The 24,700-nt window shown below is 50.6% G+C and overlaps 5 protein-coding genes across 6 annotated transcripts; 2 read left to right on the top strand and 3 right to left on the bottom strand.

Annotated features, from left to right (window-relative positions):
- Window positions 1-969: 969 nt before the first annotated feature.
- SLC35A4 (solute carrier family 35 member A4) lies at window positions 970-3,046 on the bottom strand. Its single transcript, XM_066272704.1, has one exon. It carries the CDS (start codon window positions 3,040-3,042, stop codon window positions 2,068-2,070), a length of 975 nt encoding a protein of 324 aa, XP_066128801.1. The 5' UTR covers window positions 3,043-3,046; the 3' UTR covers window positions 970-2,067.
- Window positions 3,047-3,452: 406 nt separating this feature from the next.
- LOC136333490 (SLC35A4 upstream open reading frame protein) lies at window positions 3,453-6,049 on the bottom strand. Its single transcript, XM_066272707.1, has 3 exons — window positions 5,968-6,049; window positions 4,255-4,353; window positions 3,453-3,650 (listed from the first exon to the last, which is right to left on the bottom strand). The coding sequence occupies exons 1-3, from the start codon at window positions 5,980-5,982 to the stop codon at window positions 3,453-3,455; spliced, it is 312 nt and encodes a 103-aa protein (XP_066128804.1). The 5' UTR covers window positions 5,983-6,049.
- Window positions 6,050-6,178: 129 nt separating this feature from the next.
- APBB3 (amyloid beta precursor protein binding family B member 3) lies at window positions 6,179-12,389 on the top strand. The gene is made up of 12 exons (XM_066272703.1): window positions 6,179-6,635; window positions 6,906-7,069; window positions 7,151-7,227; window positions 7,756-7,816; window positions 8,030-8,176; window positions 8,301-8,428; window positions 8,846-8,960; window positions 9,099-9,183; window positions 9,433-9,516; window positions 9,786-9,901; window positions 10,032-10,223; window positions 11,836-12,389. Exons 1-12 carry the CDS (start codon window positions 6,587-6,589, stop codon window positions 12,070-12,072), a joined length of 1,455 nt encoding a protein of 484 aa, XP_066128800.1. The 5' UTR covers window positions 6,179-6,586; the 3' UTR covers window positions 12,073-12,389.
- A 130-nt stretch (window positions 12,390-12,519) lies between these two features.
- SRA1 (steroid receptor RNA activator 1) lies at window positions 12,520-20,268 on the top strand. Of its 2 annotated transcripts, XM_066272705.1 has the most exons (6): window positions 12,520-13,098; window positions 13,224-13,349; window positions 13,640-13,663; window positions 18,684-18,889; window positions 19,618-19,726; window positions 19,857-20,268. In XM_066272705.1, exons 1-6 carry the CDS (start codon window positions 13,074-13,076, stop codon window positions 20,057-20,059), a joined length of 693 nt encoding a protein of 230 aa, XP_066128802.1. In that variant the 5' UTR covers window positions 12,520-13,073; the 3' UTR covers window positions 20,060-20,268. The 2 variants fall into 2 exon arrangements, with proteins under 2 accessions (XP_066128802.1, XP_066128803.1); XM_066272706.1 differs by lacking the exon at window positions 13,640-13,663.
- Window positions 20,269-21,174: 906 nt separating this feature from the next.
- EIF4EBP3 (eukaryotic translation initiation factor 4E binding protein 3) lies at window positions 21,175-23,426 on the bottom strand. Its single transcript, XM_066272708.1, has 3 exons — window positions 23,214-23,426; window positions 21,674-21,847; window positions 21,175-21,514 (listed from the first exon to the last, which is right to left on the bottom strand). Exons 1-3 carry the CDS (start codon window positions 23,314-23,316, stop codon window positions 21,486-21,488), a joined length of 306 nt encoding a protein of 101 aa, XP_066128805.1. The 5' UTR covers window positions 23,317-23,426; the 3' UTR covers window positions 21,175-21,485.
- Window positions 23,427-24,700: the final 1,274 nt, after the last annotated feature.

Here is a 24,700-nt window from a genome sequence, read left to right as displayed (position 1 = left end):
ATTTCCAGGTCGACGCTTTATCCACTGCGTCACCACAGGTCAGGCTATTATTATTTTTTTATTAAAGATTTGTCTGTGAGCCAGATGCAGCCACCAAGAGAGTCACATCTGGCTCGCAAGCCATAGGTTCCCAACCCCTGCCCTAATTTTTGTGAGCAGTGTAGTTGTAGGTACCACTGACCGCCATTTCAGAGCTAAAGCAACTAAAACTAGGAAAGAGAGGTTAAGTATGTGCCTAAGGAGAGTCAGCTAATAAACAACAGAGGTAGAATCTGAATTGAAGCCTAGTCGGTTACAGCTCTACATAACAAGTAATAGCAGGTCACAATCTGCAGTGTGCATCAAAAACACATAGGGAGCTGCTTTAAAAAAAAAAAAAGATTCCCAAACCCCACTCCCTAAGATTCTGCTTCAATAGGTCTGGGACTTTTAAGATTTATTGACTATTTTAGAGAGGGAAACATGGATTTGTTGTTCCACTTATGAATTCATTGCTGATTCTTGTGTGCACCCTGACTGCGTGATAGAACCCGCAACCTCGGTATGTCAGGATGACATGGTAACCAACTGAGCTATCTGGTTAGGGCTCTGGGACTTTAAAATTTTTCTGTTACCAGGTATTCTACCACAGGAGCAAGGCTTGACACTCCTCCAGCCGTGACATCCAATGACAGGCAGCAATATCAGTGAGGAATCCAGAGCAAATGAGAATCTCTGGCCTAGTCTAGATGCCTCCAAATTCCCCAGCACCCAAGTTTTGTACTTCAGGAAAATTTCAAAAGTCCCATGACAGAGAACAGCCTTGGCCTCAAGGAGCCCTCAAAGGAAATTTTGCTGCTGGCACAGTGGGGAGAAAAAAGCCTTTTCTCCTAGTCTACAAGTTAGCCCAAGATTAAGATACTAAGGGCACCAAGGGAATGAAATTGGTCAAAAGAAGCTATGCAATACAGAAGACAGGACAATCAAGGCTGATTGCAGGAATCGCCTATACTTCAGAATGCTTTATTAAGATCTTATTGCTTATGTAGCTAGACACTGATTGAGCTATATAAGTTTCCCTGTGCCTGGTCCCAGGTCACTCTGTGTAGACGCAGGCATCCCAAACTACGGCCCACGGGCCGCATGTGGCCCCCTGAAGCCATTTATCCGGTCCCCCGCCGCACTCCCAGAAGGGGCACCTTTCATTGGTGGTCAGTGAGAGGAGCACTGTATGTAGCGGCCCTCCAACGGTCTGAGGGACAGTGAACTGGCCCCCTGTGTAGAGCTTCCATGGCTGCTGGAAGCTGGGACACCCCTAGGCAGGGGCAGGACCTAGAGTGGGAAGGACAGTAACTTCTAGGAGTTGTAGAGGGGGCAGTGGGCTTCAAGAGGGTCTCTGGGTAAGAGGTCAGGAGTATAGGCTTAAGCCAGGTCCCAGGGGCAACATTTCCTGAGATGAGTCCAGTCCCAGCCCCTCTGGGGTTTCCAGAACTAAGGCTGGGTGTGGAGAGCAGTACTGTGGAGGGAGCAGGGAGCACTGTCTCCAGGCGCTGATGGAGCTAGGGTGAGCTTGCCAAAATGGTCGAGGTGATGGGTATGAAATCTGTGGCAACTAGGCTTTCCTGCAGGACAGTGGTGGTGGTGGGGCATCCTTTATTTGCGGAATCATGCACCACAGCTGGGCTGGGTAGCCAGCACCAGGCAGGTGGGCAGTGGGCCTGATGGGGTGGCCACAGCAGGCAAAGAAAGCCAACTGTTGCCCACACCCCGCTTTAAGCAACTGCATTCATGCAGGATGAGGCAGAGAACCTGCTGCATCAGGAATGGAGTCATTTCTCAGGCCTAAGTATCGATGCTCCCTTAATTCCTTAGTCTGGAATAATTTGGGGAGGCAGTTATTTAAGTGTCGTTTCCTTAACCAAACCCATTCTACAAGTCTCAGGTATTCCTTCACCCACTCATTTGGCTGGTCTCACTTCCTTAGCTTTTCTCACAAGGCACTTGTTACAGGTTACTAAGGGAGACAGGGACTGGGAGGTGGCTCTGGGCAATCTCTGGGGTCAGGAGTCATGGTGCAGGTGGCCATGGCTAGTGGCTGCCATAGTACAGGTGCACAGCCAGACCAATGAGAAGCGTGGCCAGGAAGAAGGCAGCTGTGAGCTGCAGCCGCAGCAGGGCTGCTGAGAGCACGGCGTTGACCACCAGGGAGCAGGACACCACAAAGAGACGCGTGATGCTGCTGCCGTGCTTCATGATGGCCGACATGAGCAGTCCGTTCACTGCCTGGCTCAGCACCACAAGCGCTGCCCAGCCCGAGAAGCCCTCCAAGAGGCCCGGGCCAGGGCCGCCACCTGCATGCAGACCTAGGTTCAGGAGCACACCAAAAGCGTAGAGAAAGAGGTTCTGAAGTGCCAGGGGCAGCCGCTGTCGCTTCATGAGCAGCTCTGTATATACGGACGACAAGCCTGAGATGAGGCAGTATAGGATGAGAAGCAGCAGTCCTAATGGAGTGATATGTAGGGGCATGGGGCCAGCCGCAGCTGCTGCAGGGGACCCAGGAAGAGTGTTCCCAGGGTCCTGGAGGCCCCCAGTTGCATAGCAGGCCCCCGCTGCCATAAGCAGCAGCAGTGCTAAACCCTGGCGTGCAGACAGGCGGTGCCGGAGGCAGACGCAGTAGAACAGGGCCGTGCTTCCAATCTTGAGATTGCTCAGCACCTGGTAGGTACTGGGGTCCATGTAACGTTGAAGATAAATCACCAGGTTATTGTTAGCACTGTAGAGCAAGGCTGATAATGCGAAGGGCGCAGCCTGGCGCCAGGGTGGGGCCCCCAGGGGCCATGCTTGCCAGCCCACCAGGAGAGAAAAGGCGCACAATAGCAGCTTGGTCAGCTCAGTCAGCAGCACAGCTGAAGAGGGTCGGAAGGGCACTTGGCCATCCACATGGCACAGTGCCAACAATGGGGCATGGGCACCATACATGGCAGTGGACAGGAGTAACATCAGGGTCCAGCGGGCCTGCCTGGGACGGCCTAGGCCTGGCACACCCCCGTTCTCTACACTCATGCCCACACCAGTAACTATCTACAAGCAGTGAGGATTGTAATGTGTTTGGGAAGAATCAAGATATGGAGCCAGGTCCCAAGAGGGAAGAGCTGCGCAGTACCTCACCAGAAAAAATACTGAGGACTATAGTTAGCTGTAAATTCCATAGTCGGGGTGGAAAAGGGTCTGGTGGCCTTAGAAGCCATGGTCTTGGGATCAGTCCCCATGGGGTTAGGGAGGGAAGGAGTCCAGGGTGCTGGCTGATGAGCCACTGTCCACCCTCTGCAGGAAGGGAAGCAAGGATGAAGGTGGCAGGAAAGTTGGAGATGGCAAATGGGTGACAGCCGGGGAAGCCAGAGTTGGTGTCTGTGGTCGAAAGGCCTCCACCTGCAGGCCCCAGCTGCTCATCCTGCTCCCCATGGCATCCAGAGCTAGCCAGGTCCCTTGCGCAGTGACCGCAAATAGTCCCTCAGTGTCTTCTCCACATTGGGCAAGGCATATGCCTGAGCTGCGTATATGCCAGTGCAGGTGCCCACGGCAAAGCCCAATACTGCTGATGCCCTCAGTTTGGCCACCACATAGCCAGCCAGGAAGCCTTTGAGGAATGGGGAGGACAAAAATGAACCATCCTGTGGAGAAGATGCAGGAAGAAACTCAGTAGGTTCTCCTCTTCTATAACCAGGAGTTACTCAAGCAGGGCTCACAGCGTCCCACCACCTGCTCCTCCTTACTCTGGAAAGCTGTAGTATTCTCTCCAAAGATTTTCTCAAGCAAGGTTCTGGAGGCAGAAACAGAACCTAGGAGTCCTTGTCACATAGTCTCAGAGCCCTGGGGTTAGAAGGTTCCAAACACAGAGCCCCTACTGCCACAAGGCCACAGAGATGTTCCTGAGCAATCTGACCCCTGCTTGCTTCTCATTTCCTAGCATGCTCTCCCACTACTGTAGCCAAATTGAACTGCTTTCACCCTCATGTTCACCTTCCCACTTCCCACCACATTTGGGTGGGAGCTCTGCATACATTGTCCCATCTGCCTGGAACGTTCCCTCTTCCCCTCGTTAGTTAACTCCTATTTAAGATCCCAGTTCAAGTGCTATCTGCTCAAAGAAACTTTCCTTGAAGTCACAGGGAATAGGCCCTCAATAACTATTTGCTGAATAAATCTCTATCACCCATTCAAAAGCATATATTGGGCAATGAAGCCTAAGGGGGGTTGGGAGAGATGCAGCCTTACCTGGCCCACACCACTGTTGACTTCATCTTCCACACGCTGCTGCAGGCGCTCCAGCTGGTTCTTGAGAAACGCCAGGTCCTTAAGCTTGGGCAGGGAATCCTAGGACAAGGAAGAGACCGGCTCCAGCAGACTGACCTAGTTTTATCCCCTGCTCAAGTCTATCAGAGGCTGGGGAGGAGGTGGGGATGGCATGAGCCTGAGAAACCTCTTCATATAATACATTCCTGAGATGACAGTAATAAAAAAAAAAGGCATTGCCTGACCAGGTGATGGCGCAGTGGATAGAGCGTCGGACTGGGATGCGGAAGGACCCAGGTTCGAGACCCCGAGGTCGCCAGCTTGAGTGCGGGCTCATCTGGCTTGAGCAAAGAGCTCACCAGCTTGGACCCAAGGTCGCTGGCTCCAGCAGGGGGTTACTCAGTCTGCTGAAGGCCCGCGGTCAAGGCACATGTGAGAAAGCAATCAATGAACAACTAAGAAGTCGCAACGCGCAATGAGAAACTGATGATTGATGCTTCTCATCTCTCTCCATTCCTGTCTGTCCCTGTCTATCTCTGCCTCTGTAAACAACTAAAAAAATAAAAAAATAAATAAAAATTTAAATCAATTAAAAAAAAAAAAAAGGCATTGAAAAAGACAAGAGTTCACATTGGGGTGAGGGAGGGGGTGACAGATGGGGTATGCATCAGTTACCTACAGGAACTTTATATATACTGCTCACAAAAATTAGGGGATATTTCAAAATGAATATGAAGCAATAAAAAAAGCATTTGATTCTCTTTATTAAACAAGAACATCAAAAAAGCAAACAAGTCAAAGAAAGTTGTTAAGTTATGCAAATGAGATGCAAAACCAACTTTTATTTCATTGGCGAAAATACAATATACAAAAGGCTGAAAGTACCGCGAGTATGTGCATGTTCCCTGATCCCCTAATTTTTGTGAGCAGTGTAGTAAGCAGTGTGTAGGGAAGGCGGGAGGGACAGCTAAGGGACCTTCAATTAGACCCACCGAGAAAGCACTAATGACTTAACTATAAACTACCTGGAGGTGTAGACCAATCTATCTTGTCTATGGAGTCCCAAGGCCTAATGTAGGGAACTAGCAAGTACTTAGTAAATGTGTGAGTGGCGCCGAACTTCAGACCAAAGATGAGTAATGGTCCCAAGCAGTTCCCTAGACAATTTGGGAGTAACTCTGAATTCTGCCGGCTTCTCCCCCTTCCCTCATCAAGGCCATCCCAAACTGAATGTGACTATGCACACGCGTGGGGCGGGGGATAAAGGCTGTCTGTAGGAGTATTAGTAAATGAACTGATTCTGATCGCATGTAAGTATAAAATTCAGTGTATGCTCAAGTGACTGAATGAGTGTGTGTTCGTGTGAACTGAAAATGTGTCTTTGGGAGGGGAAATTTCGAAGGCTAGGAATGGAGCAAAGTGAGGAGTGTATCAGAGTGAAAGGGTTTGCCTGCGTGCAAGTAACCAAGGATCCTGATGGTCCCCCAGATGGGACAAATGGGGGATCCCCAATCCCGTTTGGCTCGCGTAGTGCTTCGCTATTCTACCCGCCACTGTTGAGACCCTCCACAGGAACAAAAGTCCACTCCCAGGGAAAACAAAGGGTACTCCCACCCATGGACCTCTTCAGTCCCATTTTCCCCCAGGACTAAAAAGATATGAAGACCATCCCGACTGCACCCCACGGTCACTCACCTTGTCATCCGCCATCTTTCCCCCGCCCCGTCGAACTTGTTGCGCAGGCGCAATCCCGCCTCCCACAGGCCAATGTTACGGCCATCATTGTTGAGGGCGGAGGCACTTCCGGGGCGTTTTTGGAAAGAGTGGAGGCGCTTTCTTTGCTACGGAGCCCAAACGGTCCCCTGCCCACAGACACTTCCACGTGACTTCTGTCAATTCCCAGGCAGGGCGCGCGCATAGAATCTGGGCGTGATGATCTCACTCGTGCGCGTGTTAGCGTGGCGCACGTTCGCCTGGCCGGTCCTCCACCTCTTGATGCTTTCGTAGTTGCGCGGTGGTGTCGGTGGGTGTGCTGGCGACGGTGTGCTTCCCCGGACCCACGCACGGGAACGCGCACCCACGCGGGGATCCTGACGCCTGCTTACTGCGCCACCTCTCGGCCGGCGGCGCTGGTCAGGCTCGACTTATTTCAACACCGGGACCTGGCCTTTGCCCCGCCTCGTATTTGTGCGGCGTCCGCTGGCTCGGCGGACTCCGGCGCAGAGAGGCTGGACTTATCGGCGCAGCAGCTCCAGAGGTCGAGCTGGGCTGAGAGTGCAGGCCGGCGGAGGCCGGCGGGGACGCAGCCGGTGCCATGCTGGGCAAGGATTACATGCTGGCCATAATTCTGGTCAACTGCGATGGTGTGCACAGAGGGGCCCGATGGGAGTACCGGGAGTTAAAAGGGGACGGACGGGGGAGCTCGAAGGGCTCTCCCAAGGCTCAAAGATAGGGAGGGGATTATGTCCTGGGGTGAGGAGCAGGGAACAAATGACCCTGATATTTTCACTGTAACAATATCCAAGGTTGGGAGCTTGGACCCCATCATAAGGGTTGACAAGGTGTTATTCTGAACCCACAAACTATTGTCCTCCAGTCCTGTGGTTCCGTTCCTGCATTCCGTATTTCTGTAGATGACTTGTGGGGGGACCAGACTCTGGAGGGAGAGCCAGGCCTGCCCGCTGGCTGGAGGAAGATCCACGATGCTGCAGGTACTTACTATTGGCACGTACCCAGCGGTAGTACCCAGTGGCAGCGCCCAACCTGGGAGCCTGGAGATGCAGAGGACCCAAGCACGGTAGGTAGAGTGTGAGAAGGAGGCCTGAACCCTTTTGTGGAACTAGCCTGCTGCTACACTGACCTAGTCCCCTCTCTGCAGAGGACGGAAAGGATTTGGGGACTCCGGCCCCCCAAGGGGAGATCCTTCTCCAGCCTGGAGAGCTCACTGGACCGGAGGTAACAGAGATAGGCCAGGCCAAATGAAAGGCTTGGGGTTCTATGGCAGTCAGAGATGCAGCTGGATCCAGTCTGTTTTTCAGCCCAGGTTCTAGACTCTGGCCCATGTTTTGGGCTCTATCCATGTTCTTGACTGTCAGTATTTTGAGTTTTGTCCTTGTTTCTAGCTCTGTCTTTCACCACATGTTCTTTTTCATATTCTGGGCCCTGACATACCATGGTCTCTAGAACCTTGGCCAGTGTCCTGGGCTCTGTCCATGGGGGCTCCCATTCTGTGTTCTAGGGTCTCGTCCTGATTCGGGCTCTTGTCCACATTTTGAATTCTGTATCCTGTGTTCTGAAATTTTCCTCAGATTCTAAGTCACACACTTTATTTAATATGTCCTGGGTTTTGTCCTACTCTGGTTTATATTTGGAACACTATATTCTGGGTCTTATCTCACATCTTTTGCCTATCCAGTAGCCTGTGCCTCACCAGTGTCCCTTCTGTAGGAAGTGTGGTCCCTTAACAGCTCTACTCTGTTTCAGCAACTCTCTGTTTTGGTATGGTGAGGAATCCTACATCCAGAGCATGGAACCAGGAGCTAAGGTAGTGACTTGGGCCTGAGGGTCAGCCCACAGCTTTGGGAGGGTCTGAAGGGAAAGGTCGGTGGTGGGATTGGGCTGAGCAGAGATGATCAGGGATTCAGGGATGAAGTGAGGGGTTATCAGAGGTTTTATATGTGTGGAGCCTGTGGTATCCCCTATTCTACTCCACCTGTACTCACTTGGGGCCCTTTTGCCCTTTCTCCCAACCTGTCAGTGCTTTGCAGTCCGCTCTCTGGGCTGGGTAGAGGTACCAGAAGAGGACCTGGTTCCAGGCAAGAGCAGTATTGCAGTTAATAACTGCATCCAGCAGCTGGCCCAGACCCGCAGCCGGAGCCAGCACCAAGATGGTGCCTGGGGCGAGGTGAGCTGGCCAGCCCTTCAAGGAGTTCATCCCAGGATCCAGCGGAAGTAGCTGTATCTGAATTGCCTGTTCTCCATGGCAACCACCTTCATCTGAGCTCTGGGCTGCCCTCTGTCCTTGGCAGGGCCAGAACATGCTAATGATCCTGAAGAAGGATGCCATGAGCTTGGTGAATCCCTTGGATCATAGTTTGATCCACTGCCAGCCTCTGGTGCACATCCGTGTATGGGGTGTGGGCAGCTCCAAGGGCCGGTGAGGACCCCAACATCCCCCCAAGTGAAAGTTGCTCCTCCCACCCCCCCACTCCCCTTTGCAAGCTGTGCTCCCCAGTGATGCTGATCCCTTGTACTTGAACCCTCTGGACACAGATCCTCTGACATGGACCCCAGCTCTGCCTCCCCTGCCTGGTGCAGCCCTGGTTGGGGAGGGTGGGCCCAGCTCAGCAGGGACAGATGGGGGAGAGCCTGAGAGGCTGAGCTGATTCTCTCCTGTGCTCCCACATGCTTCCGGAACAGTGACAGGTGAGTGACTGCCAGGTGCCTTGAGCCCAGCCCTGACCTCCCTGTCCCTCCTTTCCATTTCCCTCACCTGACTTTCTAGCCTCCTGTAGGCACTACAGGCTCCTGCCCCTACCCAGCCTCTGCCCAAGCCCCATCTCTGACCTGCTAGGGACTTCGCCTTTGTGGCGGGTGACAAAGACAGCTGTATGCTCAAGTGTCATGTGTTTTGCTGTGACGTCCCTGCCAAGGCCATTGCCAGTGCCCTACATGGACTCTGTGCCCAGGTAAGGACCAGGAGTGGAGTGGAGAATGTGAGTGGGGCTGGGTCTGAAGATGCCAGGGTGGTTGGGGTGGGGTGGTGTTGCCTCCTTTTCCTCAGTTTCCCTCTCTCTGGGCCTCAAGCTAGCTGCATTGTGTTTCAGATCTTGTCAGAGCGAGTAGGGGTCAGTGGCGATTCCTCCTGCTGTTCCCTAGACCCCATCTCCCCCGAAGATCTGCCAAGGCAAGGTATGGGGAGGGAGGTCCTGCATTGCAGCAACAGGCTATTTTAGTGAAGGATGGGGAGGGGGTCCTGGTTACTTAGTACTTCCCTAGAGATCTGGGACTTCTGAGGAGTCCTAGTTTTAGGACTCCCAAGTCCTGAATTAGAGGCATGTCCATGGTCTTTTCTTCTGTCTTCTGCTAGCTCCAACTCAGAAGGGTGGGGAAAGGGGTTGTGTTGAGAGTACTCAGGCCAACGTGCTATGTACATTTCAGTGGAACTGCTGGATGCAGTGAGCCAGGCTGCTCAGAAGTACGAGGCACTGTACGTGGGGACCCTGCCAGTCACCAAAGCCATGGGTGAGGACTGAGTGGGCTGGAGTGGGTGGTGGGCTGCATAAGGCAGGGGAAGAGGTTAAAGTAGGACCTACCTCTATCCTCAGCATGCTTTCATGTCCCTGTGCAGCCTGGGATGTACCATCCTTCCCAGCTCTGAACTCTAAGCCCAACCCCAGGTATTCTTTTCTCATCTCTCTGAATTCCAAGTCAGTGAGAGGGGCCTAGACACTCCCTGCAGATTCTTTCCTTCCTTATGTCCGAGAGACATCATGGTGGGCATTTCCCCCCAGGAATGGATGTGCTGAACGAAGCCATTGGTATCCTCACCACCCGGGGAAACCGGGATGCCTGGATCCCCGCCATGCTTAGTGTGTCTGATTCTCTCATGACTGCATGTCCCATTCAGGTACCAGAAGGTGAAGTTGGGAGCTGTGGAGGGGGTGGACAGGGGTGCTAGGGTCATTGCTTGCTGCCGGAAGAACTCAGTGGGTCCAGCCTGTGCCTGACCCTCTAGTGACGAGGCCTGGTGTGGGCAGGCAGAGGCTGATGCAGAGGAGGAGCCACTGTGGCAGTGCCCTGTGCGCCTTGTGACGTTTATTGGTGTTGGCCGCGACCCACACACCTTTGGCCTCATTGCTGACCTGGGCCGTCAGAGCTTCCAGTGTGCGGCCTTTTGGTGCCAGCCCCACGCAGGGGGACTCTCCGAAGCTGTGCAGGCTGCTTGTATGGTGAGTTAGGGGTGGGATAGTGGGTGGGTTTGCCTTATAGCTGCTTTGTACAGTGACTGGGGCTCAGGATTGGCAGTCTCTCTAGAAATCAAAAACCGGTGTTACCAGGGCTGACTATGATTCATAGTGTTTTATTTGACCCTCATGCTGTTTTTAGTAAGTTTTTTTTTTAATTTTATTTATTTTTTACAGAGACAGAGAGTGAGTCAGAGAGAGGGATAGACAGACAGGAACGGAGAGAGATGAGAAGCATCAATCATTAGTTTTTCATTGCACGTTGCAACACCTTAGTTGTTCATTGATGGCTTTCTCGTATGTGCCTTGACTGTGGGCCTTCAGCAGACTGAGTAACCCTTTGCTGGAGCCACTGATCTTGGGTTCAAGCTGGTGGGCTTTTTGCTCAAACCAGATGAGCCCGCGCTCAAGCTGGCGACCTCGGGGTCTTGAACCCGGGTCCTCTGCATCCCAGTCCGACGCTCTATCCACTGTGCCACCACCTGGTCAGGCTGTTTTTAGTAAGTTTTAATGAGTTGCCAATATTTAAAGGCCAGGACACTTCACACAATAATTGTTACTCCTGTTTTTCTTAAAATATCAAAAGCTCTGACACTGGGTCCACATGCATAAGTTTCAATATTCAGCTGCAATTATGGAGGGACTGTGCCCTGTAGAGTGAGCATTGTCTTTCCTTTTTGTCTCATTTAGGTTATTTCCTGGTATCTGTGGGTATCTGAATGTGGAATGCTCTCCTTCTTCAGTTTATTCATTCACTCAACAAATATCAGTGCCTGAAGGGTACCCAGCAGGCTACTTGACACTGGGAATTCAGAAAGATGTTAGTGGGTTACTGAAAGAGTCTAGTGTATCTGGAGTGCTGGGGGGGTGGAGTGAGAGACGGGGGCAGAAACAATGGCAGAAATCAGGTCATTATAGGTCAGGGTGATGAATTTATTTTATCTTGAGGCACTCTGAGTCATTAAAATGTTTTGAGCAGGACAATGAAGTCTGGTTTGTGGATTAGGAAGACCACTCAAGCTATAGTGTAGGTAAAAGATATGTAAGACACAAGAAGTAGGAAGCCCATGGAGAACCCTGCTGAGTTCAAATGAGAGAAGATTGGGGCAACTGCATTGGTTATGGAGTTTGAGTTGAAGACCCTCCCCTTGACTAGGGAATCCACTTTGCTAGGGGCCAGTCCACTCCAGTAAGAGATGGAGGAGAGTCAGTGCAGTGGTAAGGTATGGTTAAGAGCTCAGACTGCTGTCAGAACTAGGTTTGAATCCCAATTGTACCATTTTCTAGCAAGGTGACCCTGGGCAAGTCATATATTTTCTCTAAATCTCAACTTCATTTGTTAAATGGGGATAGTAACACCTGAAAAATAACTGGATTGTCACATGATACAAAGCATTTAGCACAGTGTCCTTAATTTAAATGCTTAATAAGTGTCAGGGTTTACGTTTTTGTTCTTGAGCTACCTGGGAATGCTTCTGGAGTTCCAGATGTGCTGGACTACAAGCCTCACGAGACTTGGTTGGTCCCCATGTCCTGCAGAAGCTCAGGGAGTATGAGGCAGAAGGGAGCTGGATCCTCACATACCCCTTCTCCCTAGGTTCAGTACCAGAAGTGTCTTGTGGCCTCTGCAGCTCGAGGCAAGGCCTGGGGTGCCCAGGCCCGTGCCCGCCTGCGGCTCAAGCGGACCAGCTCCATGGACTCCCCAGGAGGTTCCCTCCCTCTCCCCCTGCTCAAAGGAGGGGTTGGGGGTGCAGGGGCAGCTCCTCGAAAGCGGGGCATCTTCTCTTTTCTTGATGCCTTCAGGCTGAAACCCTCTCTGCTCCATATGCCCTAGATTGATCTGGGAGGACTGGGGAAGGAGGCTCTGAGTCCATGCCCTACTCTGTATCCTTTAATTCCCCAGGGGCCTGCCTCTCACCCTTTGCAGCCTTCTCTGCCTGTCTCTTTGACCTTGCACACCCTCTATTTATTGCCAATTTATGAATTGTTTATATGGATGACTGAGAAGCCCTGCACCACAACCTAGGACCCTGGCTCTGCTTTCCCTGGGTCCCTATGTTCCTTGCCCCTGTCCGGCCCTGGACAATTGGCTCTACCTCAGCAACACTTTATAGCAAAATCACTATGAATAAAAATCCCTCAGTGACCTCACTGGATGTGAGTATATTGGACCTGGGACAGGGTTGGGGGCGTTAACCTGTGTGATGTGAATGGCTGTGTCTGTGCTTGGTGTTAGTGGCTGTCTGCAGTCACATGAGAGCATGGGTGTGATGGAAATCTGACTTCATTCATTCAATAAATATATTTTCTAAGGTTTTCCCTGTGGCAGGCACTAAGCTAGGCGTCGGGGACGTAATAAAATAGGGTTTCTACTTTCTGAGACCATCAAAAAAGGAAAGGAGCAAGAGTCAAGATAGGAAATAGTACATAGTACAACTAAGAAATCTTAGAGGGTTTTTGTACTAGTAATCAAGCCTAGAGAGTAGACATGAAGAGGCAGTGGTCAGAGGTGAGGTTCTAGAATTCTACCAGGCTGGGACACAAAGGTGCACGTGCGTGCAGGAGAGGAGCTTCTGGTGGTTCCAGCTTGCTCCTGGGCGCAACAGAGACGAGGAGAGATTGAGGGTACTAGGGCTGCTAGGCTGCGGCCTCCTGGAATCCTGGAAGACAGCTCCATTTGATGCCTTGTGATCAAGGCCCGTCCCTTAGAGAGGGTGCCAGGTCCCCGCAGCAGCCCTCGAAGGTTTCTGACCCGTAGTTAAACAAGGACCACGGCTAGGGCGTGCGGCCGCCCCGGAAGTGACGTGTTGCCGCGTTGGCTGTGCGGAAGTGGCGATGGCGGAGCTGTACGTTAAGCCGGGTGAGCTTGATGGCGGGCAGGGGTCGCTGGGCCCTCCTCTCTGCCCAGGGCGGGGCAGTGACGGCGCGGGCTGCGGACCCTCCGGCTCCCATGGGCTCGCGTCACACTTGCACTATCCTCCGCAGGCAACAAGGAGCGCGGCTGGAACGACCCGCCTCAGTTCTCCTACGGGCTGCAGACCCAGGCCGGCGGATCCAAGCGCACCCAGCTGACCAAGAGGGTCGCCGCTCCCCAGGATGGAGCCCCCAGAGGTGCGTGGGAACTCTGGGCGCGGAGGCCAGCCGAGAACGGGCGGTGACAGGGATGAACCTGTCCCGAGGGTCCTTTGTGCTATTCTGCCTATTCCTTGAGAGGTTGGAGCCGTAGAAAGGGCCTCAGGCAGGTCCTTTTCTGAGCCCCTTCTCCACTTCCCAGGTCAATAAATGGTACGTTGGTTTCAAAGCAATCTCTCTATGCTTTCATCCAAGGTGATCTCATCCAGACTTAATGGTTTGAATTTCGTTTTTACTCTCAAATTGTTCTCATTTTATTTCCAACCTAGATCTCTTCCCAGAACTCCATAGTGGTATATCCATTTGTCTGTTCTACATCTCCACTTGACTGTATAATAAGCATCTCAGACTTAACGTGCTACTCCTTCATTCATTTATTATCATCGACTGAAGAGCCAGACACTGGAGCTTTGGAAATACACAAATGACATAGTAATAAGGGCTCTGCAGAGAAATGAAACAGTGATGTGAGAATGACCACATAACTAAGGTGTGTGAGGGGCTGACATTCACACTGAAATCTGAATGATAATTAAAAGCTATTTACACAAAGATCAGGTGCCAGAGCATTCCAGGCATTGGAAACAGCTAGGGCGAAAGCCTGGGAAATAAGTTTGACAAATTCAGAAGACTGAAGGAATACCTAGTGGCTAGAGCACAAGCAAGCAGGGATCAGATCATATAAGTTTTGTAAGCCAGATAAGTTTGTACTTTAATTTGTGTAAAGTTGGAAGCCATTGGAAAGTTTAAAGTGGAGGGCTGTCTTTCTTTTCCCGTGCCAATAGGTAGGGCTGTGGCCTGGGAAAGCAGCTCAGAATCAGCTCTTTCAACCTGTTCCCCACACCATAGCACTGCAGAGGAACAATGGAAGCGAGGATTTCTTAACCTTGTGACTGTTGACATTTTGGGCCATATAATATTTTTTGGTGAGGGAATGTCCTGAACAGTGCAGGATGTTTGCAGCATCCCTGGCCTGGACCCACTAGATGCCAGTAAGTGCTGATCTATATGATAACTAAAGTTGTCTTAAGACATTTGCCCTGGGGGTAAAATCTTCCCAGACTGAGAAACATTGGCTGATTCACATTTTTAAAAAAATTGCTGTATCTGATGTAAGATTTAGGAAAGAAGTGGAAAATTGAGAGGCTGTTATGGGCCCAGGCCGCTTTGCTCAGTGGGTAGAGCATCCATTGAGCCCAGCATGCGTGCAGCATGCAGACATCCCAGTTCAATCCTGTCAGAGCACACGAGAAGCAAGAAGCAACCATCTACTCTTCCCCTCGCCCTCCAGAAGCCATTGAGTGGATTGATTGGTTTGAGCATCAGCCCCGGCCATTGGGCATGAGGATAGCTCAGTTGATTTGAGCATCGGCCCCAGATGGTGGTTGCTGAGTAGATCCCAGTAAGGGCAAATGCAGGAGTCTATCTCCCCTCCTCTCACTTTAAAAAATAAAAAAGAGGTTATTGTAACAGACAAGATTTAATGATGATGGTTTGGACAAGAGTGGGAGTATGAGGTGGTAGGAACTAGATGGATATGGGACATGTTATGGAGAAAGTCAGTAGGAATGAGTATATGAGGGAAAGAAGAATCAATGTAATTTGCATTTCAGGGTTCAGTTGAGAAGGAATTAGCAAAGGAGACTGAGGAATAATGAAAGAAGCAAGTATAAGTTTACTCTGGGAAAGAGTAAAACCTTGACTCAGGTATGATGAATGGTGAGAGGTAAAGTAAGAAAAAAGGGAACGCTAGTTTTGACATACAGTGATCACTCATGACCTCAAGAGCAGTCTGTGGAGTGATGAGAGCAAAAACTCAGCTGGAATGGGCTGAGGAGAGAATATGTAAAGAGAACTAAAGGCCGCTCATTCAGGAAATTCTGCTGTGAAGCAGAGATGAAAAAGGGGGTGGGCTATCTGAAGATGGACTGTGAAGTAAGGGAGGGTTTTTGCTTTTAAAATAGTTACACTAGCCCTGGCCGGTTGGCTCAGCGGTAGAGCGTCGGCCTAGCGTGCGGAGGACCCGGGTTTGATTCCCAGCCAGGGCACACAGGAGAAGCGCCCATTTGCTTCTCCACCCCTCCGCCGCGCTTTCCCTCTCTGTCTCTCTCTTCCCCTTCCGCAGCCAAGGCTCCATTGGAGCAAAGATGGCCCGGGCGCTGGGGATGGCTCCTTGGCCTCTGCCCCAGGCGCTAGAGTGGCTCTGGTCTTGGCAGAGCGACACCCTGGAGGGGCAGAGCATCGCCCCCTGGTGGGCAGAGCGTCGCCCCTGGTGGGCGTGCCGGGTGGATCCCGGTCGGGGGCATGCGGGAGTCTGTCTGACTGTCTCTCCCTGTTTCCAGCTTCAGAAAAATGAAAAAAAAAAAAAAAAGTTACACTAGAGCAGTGGTAGTCAACCTGGTCCCTACCGCCCACTAGTGGGCATTCCAGCTTTCATGGCGGGCGGTAGTGGAGCAACCAAAGTATAAATAAAAAGATTTAGTAAGCTGTTTTATAAAGATTTATTCTGCCAAACTTAGCAAAAATCCGACATAAAGTACCTGGTAAGTAATTATTATATGCTTTAACTTGCTGTAACTCTGCTTTATAAATTTTATAAAGTAAAGTTACTTCACTACTTTATAAATCACCATTACTGTGGAACCGGTGGGCGGCTTGAAAATTTTACTACTAACAGAGATACAAAAGTGGGCAGTAGGTATATAAAGGTTGACTACCCCTGCACTAGAGTGGGTTTGTATGCAGATGGGATGGTTCAGTAGAGTGGGAGAACTGATTGTGAAGGAGAAAGGGGATATTTGCAGGATGGAAGCTTAGAGAATGCAAGAATGTTCAGAGTTCAGCTGATGAGATAGGGGCTGAGAGCTTTCATCCTTTGAATTAGGAGGAAAGTGGTCACTGGTGGTGAGAATGTAAAGTTCCTGTTTAATGACTTCTGCTTTTTCAGTGAAATATAAGGCAGGGCCAGAAGTAGAGAGACAGCAGGGAAAGGTAGAGAATGGAGGGGGGTAGAAAGTTTAGAGGAGATGTGAAAATAGTTGTTCCTAAGAGTAGAAAAATGAGGCAAAGTGTAGGATTCCCAAGCAGCGTTGGTGCTTTTTAAAATCTAGCCATGGATTTAAAGTGTAACTCAGAGCGGTTTTATTTTTCCTCCCAACAAGTGCAGATGAGTTGGGTTTACCTAAGTGGGACAATGGGAGGGGATAAGTGAGGTAAGAGTGTTTATAAGGGTGTGATTTGAACGCATGGTTAAATCTGACTAGCTGAGCTGGAAGGGTAAGAGGTTGGCCAGGTTTTGTAGATGCTTCAGTGTTAAGAACTCAGCAGAGGGGAATGAGAGGCGGAGCCAGGGTGGATAAAACCATCACTGGAGGTGAGGAGGTCAACAACCCAAGCCAAATTATATGAATTACCCATGTAGGTGGTGATGCCTAAGAGTAAATTCTTGATTTTTCTTCTTTAGTCTTCACTTTTTCTGTAGTAGTTCCACCATCCCATTACTAAAGTCAGAAACCAAGAATCATCCTTGACTCCTCTCCCTCACCCCAGTCCACCAAGTCCTGTTGCTACACCCTCCTAAATAAATCTGACCACTCCATTTCCCCTCATTTGTAGTCTTTTCGAGACCATGCCAGCATCTTCTGTTCCCAAGATTACTATTCCATTAACCTCCCAATGCTGTCCCTGCTTCCATTCTTGACCTCTTCTCATTAGTTTTTCAGAGCACACAGAATTAACTTCTTGACTTTTCCTGCCTTTTGGGTGCTGCCCTTCTTTCTAGTGCTTGCTTCATCTTTTCATGACTGCATCCATCTCATCCATCAGTTCTTAACTTTGTAAGCACTTTTTGCTACACCCTACTAGCAACTGTACCTATATTCTTAATCACCATTGTAACTCTGTAAAATAAATGTTATTATACTGTAATATCCCTGTTTTTTTTTTTTTTAATTTATTCATTTTAGAGAGGAGAGGGAGGGAGGGAGGGAGAGAGAGAGAGAAGAGGGGGAGGAGCAGGAAGCATCAACTCCCATATGTGCCTTGACCAGGCAAGCCCAGGGTTTCGAACCGGCGACCTCAGCATTTCCAGGTCGATGCTTTATCCACTGCGCCACCACAGGTCAGGCAATATCCCTGTTTTATAGAAGAGGAACTCAAGCTCAGAGGTTAAAAGTAATTTGACAAATGTCACATAGTGGGGGTGGGCTAGGATAAAATTAGATGGCCTTCTAGGTAGGCCTCTCTGTTCCTCTTTTATTACTTAATCCATTTTATTTCTCTGTAGCATAAAACAAATCAAATTTGGTGATTTTCTTTTGTGTCCATTCTCCCCCTCCCCCCCCCAGCCCTGCCACTGCGCTCCTTCTAGAATTTAAGTTCCCTGAGGTCAGGAACCTTGCACATTGTCTGGCATAGTAGACTTCATGGCACACTTTTTAATTTTTTTTAGTGAGAGGAGAGACAGAAAGAGATGAGAAGCATCAACTCGTAGTTGCAACACTTTAATTGATTGCTTTCCCATGTCTTGACTGGGAGGGGCTACAGCTGAGCCAGTGACCCCTTGCTCAAGCCAGTGACCATGGGGTCATGTTTATGATTCCACACTCAAGCTGGTGACCCCTTGCTCAAGCCAGTGACCATGGGGTCATGTTTATGATTCCACACTCAAGCTGGTGAACCCATACTCAGCTGGATGAGCCAGCACTCAAGCCAGTGACCTTGGGGTTTTGACTGTGGGTCCTCAGCGTCCTAGGTCGACGCTCTATCCACTGTGCCACTGCTTGGTCTGGCTTAATAAATATACAATTAAAAAAAATTTTTTTTGTATTTTTCTGAAGTGAGAAGTGGGGAGACAAGAGACACAGACTCCCGCACGCACCCAACTGGGATCCACCTGGCAAGCCCACTAGGGGGCGATGCTCTGCCCATCTGGGGCATTGCTCTGCTGCAATGGAAGCCATTCTAGCGCCTGAGGCAGAGGCCATGGAGCCATCCTCAGTGCCTGGGCCAACTTTGCTCCAGTGGAGCCTTGGCTGCAGGAGAGGAAGAGGGAGACAGAGAGAAAGGAGAGGGCGATGGGTAGAAAAGCAGATGGGTGCTTCTCCTGTGTGCCCTAGCTGAGAATCGAACCTGGGACTTTCACATGCTGGGCCAATGCTCTACCACTGAGCCAACCCGCCAGGTACAATATACATTTTTGAATGGAAGACTTATCCCAGAGAGTAACCCTCTTTATAAGGGATGGATTTAGAGTTGAGCATCTTACCTATTTCAGTAGCTGTACCTTTGTTTGATCCTGCTTTACCTTTTCAGTCCCTACCTCAGAGACTTCTCCTGGGGCCCCCCCAATGGGGCCTCCACCTTCTTCCAGTAAGGCTTACAGGCCCCCAGCTGTGGGGAATTGTCCTGCCTCCACTGTGCAGCCCACAGATTCCCCAGTTGTTGAGTGTGAGACTCTGCTGGAAGATGTGCTGAGACCTTTGGAACAGGCATTGGATGATTGCCGTGGACACACCAAGGTAAGCCCTGGCATTCTGGTGAGGCGATGGGAAGGGTTCCTATCAACAGCCAGAAGCAGGTTTGTGTCTGAAAGGTAGACCCTCTGATCTTATGGGCAGTGGCTCTTAACCCATTTCTGAGTTATGGACCCTTTTGGAATCTGCTAAGGACTTCTCAGAAAAATTAACACAGGGTTTCAGGAGATTTCGAAGGACTTCTGAAGACCAGTCAGTAGAAGAGGCTTGTTGGTACAAGAGTTGAATTCAACTCCTATTAATGATAAACAGCCTGATTTTCATACCTCTAGGAACTCTAGGCCATTCAGAGCAGACCCGCTGATAACTGTGTTTTGGGAGGTGGGGGAAACCCCCCTTTTTTTTTTTTTTTTAATTTATAGTGTTCTCTGGAGGCAGGGGATCCGAAGAGTCTTAAAGGAAAGTAGCACAGTAATTTTCACCTCTTTGGCCCTTAGTTTTTTTATTTGTAAAATAGCATTTTAAAGTGAGTTTTGGGGGTCTGAGAACCTCTGGAAATTTAAAATTTTAGCCTTATTTGTATTTTTCTTGGAAGGAGATCCATAGGTTTCATCAGATTCTAATGGGGCATCTAACCTTTGGGTAGAGAACCAGAATGCTAAGGTTCAGTGTAAAGTGCCTGGGACAGAAAGGAGGTGCTTCCTACGTGGTGCTAGGTTTCCCCCTGCCTGTTGGGCTGGCAGCACTGACTTGGAGGGGTTTCTGTCTCTTAGAAGCAGGTATGTGGTGACATCAGCCGGCGCCTGGCTCTGCTGCAGGAACAGTGGGCTGGAGGGAAGCTGTCAACACCTGTGAAGAAGAGGATGGCCTTGCTGGTGCAAGGTATGGGTGAGTCCCTTGGTATAGCCAAAGTCCCTCATCCTGCCGTGTTTGGCTAAGCTGGAATTGGTCGGGAGGGGAGAGGTGGGAGCTGTCTTTTGCCCCAGACTGCTTACTCGGCCTCTCTCCTCAGAGCTTTCAAGCCACAGGTGGGATGCAGCAGATGACATCCACCGCTCACTCATGGTCGACCATGTGACTGAGGTCAGTCAGTGGATGGTGGGAGTTAAAAGATTAATTGCAGAAAAGAGGAGTCTGTCTTCAGAGGAAGAGGCTAATGAAGAGAAATCTACAGCCACAGCTGAGGAGAACCAGACTGTCCAACAGGATCCATAATCCTGTGGGTTCCCAGACTCACCTCATACCATCTCCCCTGCTTTGGCATGGGAGGCCTTGTCTCACTTAGCTCTCTTAACTCTTGGGAGACTATGCCCCTTTGGGGTCCTTGGCCACAGGGCAGTCACTTGTTACCCCTAACATGCATTTCAATAAAAACATTATGATGGTGGGCCCTGGGTAGAAGATAAACCCCTCCTATGCCAAAATGGTCACTTCTGGTGTCCTTGACTACCCTCCTCCCTCCGCACCCTACAAACCTCTGCTCTTCCTCCATTCATCATGAATACCCTTACGAGGCATGACCAGATTACTGCCTGCCACTTTCCTCCAAATTAGAACTAAATGACATCCCTTGCTGGGTTGAATAACCCTATCTGTGTAGGATTTAATTTCAGCACAAGAACAAGGTTCAAATAACATGGGGAGAATTTCCCTCCAGAAAAAGAGACTGCCTTGTTTGCACTGTATCACCCTTGACCTATGCAAGTGCTGTGGAGATTAGAATCAGATATTAGAACATAGCTGAATAAATTGGAGGGGAGAAAAACCAGATAGCTAAGATAAAGGATCATAACCTTTTTTCCTTGGGGAGGGGAAGGGGATATGATTATGGCTCTATCTGAGTTACCAAATAATCTGCCTCATTTTGTGCTCTAAGGCCTCTGCTGACCCTTTGCAGACAACAGAATCAGGTTTAAGGGGCCTACAAGAAGGGCCAGTATAGGCTTCAGTGTTGGAATAAGGGGATTGGTACTTAAGGGCAGGAGGCAGAAAAGGCATGAGGAGAGACCAGAGAAGACTAAAAGGTTGGGGCAGTGCCTCTTTTCCTGCTTCGGTGGAAATAGGGATTACTAGAGAGGCCTGCCTCCAGGAAGGCTGCTTCATGAAAAGGCTGGAATAGCTCTTGGCAGGGGTCAGGCTAGTGCTGTTTATAGTTTGGTGGCTTCTGTTTCTTGCCCCCATAGGCTACCACTGGTTCTAACTGCTACTGGGAATGGGCCCAATCTGAGTGGGAAGGGACCTGGAACCACTGATCCTAGGCAGGTCTGCTGGGCCCCACTGCTGTGTGGCTAAGATGGAAAGATAGCATTGAGAACACTGGAGCCAAGGCATGTCTTTGAATGTTTACTAAGTAGTCAGACAGTAACATACTCTATTCCCCAGTTCCCACCTCAGCCCCTGAGGGTGGGAGACTAGGGGTTGAGGAGTGCCTACAGACCAGTCAGAAAGTAGAGCTAAGGGCTTATTAGCAAGGTGCCCACTCCTGTCCTTGGTCTAGCTGCCTCAGAACTAAGGCCCAGAACCAAGTCACTCTCTTCCAGATTAGATGAGGCCAGTTGGCCTTTGGATACCCCAAAAGAGGTGGTGGCAGCAGTGGCATGAGGGATTCCTGTTATTCCACACACGGGTCATCTGCACTGGATCAGATGTCCATTTCAAACTGTGCGTCATCTGGAGAGAGAAAAGGCAGGAGGACTGGTTGCTGGGTTGAGGGTCGCAGGCTCAGCTTCAGTGCAGAAACCTCTTGGAATTAAAACCCCCCTCTGCTTAACTAGTACTTCTGGGATCAAAGGCATTTCTTAATTTTAGGTCAGGTCCTGCTTTTCTTACCGGGTATCTCTTCCTCTGTCTCCTTCTGCTCCTTCAGCTCTTCCAGCTTGGAGGGTGGTGCTGTTGGAGGAGTTGTGACCCCGGGAATCTGAGGGAGGCGGCAGGGGGGTGTCCGGGCAATGGGTGAGTTCTTGCAACCCAGCAGGAACTTTCGGTCGTAGATGATCCTGGTGCCTGTCAAAGGGTAGGGGCTATGTAAGAGGCTGGAGCTTGGGTACAAAGCTGTCTGGGGCCCAGAAAAGGCCTTTTAGGGACCTAGCGGGTCTCACTTCCGTGTCACAAAGTGCTACTACTGCTTTGTAGCCCAGCCAGGATCTCAGCTGACTAGCCTTCACAGCACTTAAAGACTTCCAGGCCTGGCCTGACCAGGTGGTGGCGCAGTGGATAGAGCGTCGGACTGGGATGCGGAAGGACCCAGGTTCGAGACCCCGAGGTTGCCAGCTCGAGTGCTGGCTCATCTGGCTTGAGCAAAGAGCTCACCAGCTTAGACCCAAGGTCGCTGGATCCAGCAGGGGGTTACTCGGTCTGCTGAAGGCCCACGGTCAAGGCACATGTGAGAAAGCAATCAATGAACAACTAAGAAGTCGCAACGCGCAACGAGAAACTGATGATTGATGCTTCTCATCTCTCTCCGTTCCTGTCTGTCTGTCCCTGTCTATCTCTGCCTCTGTTAAAAAAACAAACAAACAAAAAAAAACACTTCCTGGCCTAACCAACATGCGGCTAAGTGGCACATCCCAGCTGGCCCAGGCAGGAACTTCTGGTTTAGGGGAGCTTCATGTCCTGGCTCCAGGAGAAGCACCAATCTTGGAGCTCAGGTACTTCAAGCTGCTTTTCTCTGGCTCTGGGACGGAACTGCCTTGGTTTACAAGATGGGGCCTAGACTCCCAGGGTTAGCTAGATCAGGACGGATGTGAAGGTAGTTCACCCAGTACTGCTACCTGGGCTCTGATACGCTGCAGGGAGGAGCTGTGTTCCCCATGAAACAGGGACATACTGTTCTTATCCTGACCCCTCCCAAGTCCTATCATGCTCAGCCCGGCCTAGAGGAACTTGGCTTGGAATCCTGTCCTCAAAGGGCCCTGCCCTTGTTAGCAGCCCTCCCCTCAGCCTCCACGTGGTAGGAACCCCTGGGTGGGAAGCCCAGTAGCTCTTGATGCCAGGCTGCTTGCCCAATCAAACAGCCGCCAGCCAGCCAGCCAGCCAGCTACCTGAAGCCCATGCCCCCAACTGCCCAAAGGGCTGTAGCAATTCTGCAAGACCTAGTGATTCCTACTGAGGCCAGGCTCAGTTGGGGACTCGCCCTCCTAGGCGGCAAAGTCGGAACGGGAAGGTGAACAAGGTGCCCAGAACCCAAGCCAGTGAGGATTTTAGCCCCAGTCACCCGGAAACAAGGCTTGGGCTCCACCCGCCCTCTGCGCTTTCCCCAAGCAAAGGGGCCTGCGGACAAGTCCGAGGACCGCACCCTCCCACCCTGCCGGCCACAACACACAGGCGCTGTCCTGCCCACCGCCTCCGGACCCCAGCCCAGCCCGCTGACCTCCCGGGGTAGTGGCGTATAGCGTGCCCCCCGGCGTGGTGCTGTAGTAGTCGGGCAGCTGGCCTCTGCCACCGGGTATCGGGCAGCTCGTGGATGTAGACATAGTGAGCAGGACAAGCAGGAAGGCAAGCGGCTGGTACCAAGGACGTGGAGCGGAGGAAAGTCTGAGGCTGACTTTGTTGGCCACGTGCGGCCACAGCAACAACACCAGGACGACGTCACGCCCGGGGCGGGCCACCCTCTATCACTCAACCCGAAGGTCCCGCCCTACCTGCCAGGGAGCAAGGGCCCGGCTACGCAAAAGTTGGAAGGAAGGAGTCCTGGATTGCACCAGCCTGGAGTTACTCTTGGACCAACTTTGGCAAGCGGCCTCTGAGTATAGTAGCCGCTCAGCTATTTCCTATCACTGTGTACAGCTGGCGCTGGGGACACAAGTAAGGTACCGCACATGTTACTACCATATATTAATTTACCCATTCTTTTCAACAGTTTAAGGCAGTAAATCACTATTATTTGTCACATTTTACAGGTGAGAAAACTAAAATCCAGAGAGGTTAAGTCACAGGCTCAAAGTCACTTATCTTCTAGGAGTTTGGGGAGGCTGGGATTCAGACCTGAGTGAATCTGATTCCAGAGCCCTGTCTTCAGCAAAGCTGTGTACTTCCATTATTCAGCTCCAATACAGGGTGAAAGTGCCTTGAAGGCCTGGTGCACAGCACGAAGGGAAAGGGCAGGAATGGAGGGTGGGTTTTCTGGAAGGAGCGATACCTGGACTGACTGAAGGATGAATAAAAGTTGGGGAATAGGTGAGGCCTGCTCTTTGATCACTCAGCCACAGATTACCTAACCTCAGGGAAGTAAGGAAGAGCAGGGTGCCAGTGAAGAGGCCCTCTGGAAAGGAAGATCAGAGAATATGGCCTTAGAAGATTTTTTGATGCATATAGTGATATGAAAGGAGGCAAGAGAGGTGATGGGAGAATAAGTCTAGTAAGCATATACACTAAAAATCACCCATCCAGTTGTCCTCTGGCTTTCTCAAAATCAACATACCTCCCCTCCCCCTCCCCAAATAAAGTAGACCACCTGACTTCAAGCATTTTTCAAAATTACTTGAGCTCTGACTTCATCAGATTTTCCGTTCTGATTTCTTCACTTATTAAGAAAAAAAGTCAGTGCTCCTCAAACTTCAATGTGTATATAAAAAACCTGGAAAGTTTGTTAAAATGAGGATTTTTTTTTTTTAATTTTATTTACTTATTTTAGAGAGGAGAGAGAGAGACAGTGAAAGAGAGGAGAGAGAGACAGGGGGGAGGAGCTGGAAGCATCAACTCCCATATGTGCCTTGACCAGGCAAGCCCAGGGTTTCGAACCTGCGACCTCAGCATTTCCAGGTCGATGCTTTATCCACTGCGCCACCACAGGTCAGGCAAAAATGAGGATTTTGATATAGGTCCAGGGAGGGACCTGAAATCCTGGTTTTTTGGTAA

The sequence above is a fragment of the Saccopteryx bilineata genome, chromosome 4 (assembly GCF_036850765.1).
Source record: "Saccopteryx bilineata isolate mSacBil1 chromosome 4, mSacBil1_pri_phased_curated, whole genome shotgun sequence".
Classification (NCBI taxonomy): Eukaryota; Metazoa; Chordata; class Mammalia; order Chiroptera; family Emballonuridae; genus Saccopteryx; species Saccopteryx bilineata.
This window is presented reverse-complemented; position numbering and strand designations above follow the sequence as displayed.

Bases quoted from the DNA above. Each gene is read 5' to 3' on its own strand.
- SLC35A4 (XM_066272704.1), bottom strand. From the start codon at position 3,042: ATGAGTGTAGAGAACGGGGGTGTGCCAGGCCTAGGCCGTCCCAGGCAG.
- LOC136333490 (XM_066272707.1), bottom strand. The intron at 3,651-4,254 runs GTAAGGCTGCAT...TCTTCTCCACAG, and splicing joins TCAACAGTGGTGTGGGCCAG to GATGGTTCATTTTTGTCCTC.
- APBB3 (XM_066272703.1), top strand. From the start codon at position 6,587: ATGCTGGGCAAGGATTACATGCTGGCCATAATTCTGGTCAACTGCGAT. The intron at 8,177-8,300 runs GTGAGCTGGCCA...TGTCCTTGGCAG, and splicing joins AAGATGGTGCCTGGGGCGAG to GGCCAGAACATGCTAATGAT. The intron at 8,961-9,098 runs GTAAGGACCAGG...ATTGTGTTTCAG, and splicing joins TACATGGACTCTGTGCCCAG to ATCTTGTCAGAGCGAGTAGG.
- SRA1 (XM_066272705.1), top strand. From the start codon at position 13,074: ATGGCGGAGCTGTACGTTAAGCCGG. The intron at 13,350-13,639 runs GTGCGTGGGAAC...TTTCCAACCTAG, and splicing joins CCAGGATGGAGCCCCCAGAG to ATCTCTTCCCAGAACTCCAT. The intron at 19,727-19,856 runs GTATGGGTGAGT...CTCTCTCCTCAG, and splicing joins GATGGCCTTGCTGGTGCAAG to AGCTTTCAAGCCACAGGTGG.
- EIF4EBP3 (XM_066272708.1), bottom strand. From the start codon at position 23,316: ATGTCTACATCCACGAGCTGCCCGATACCCGGTGGCAGAGGCCAGCTG. The intron at 21,848-23,213 runs GTCAGCGGGCTG...ACCCTTTGACAG, and splicing joins ATACGCCACTACCCCGGGAG to GCACCAGGATCATCTACGAC. The intron at 21,515-21,673 runs GTAAGAAAAGCA...TTCTCTCTCCAG, and splicing joins GACAGAGGAAGAGATACCCG to ATGACGCACAGTTTGAAATG.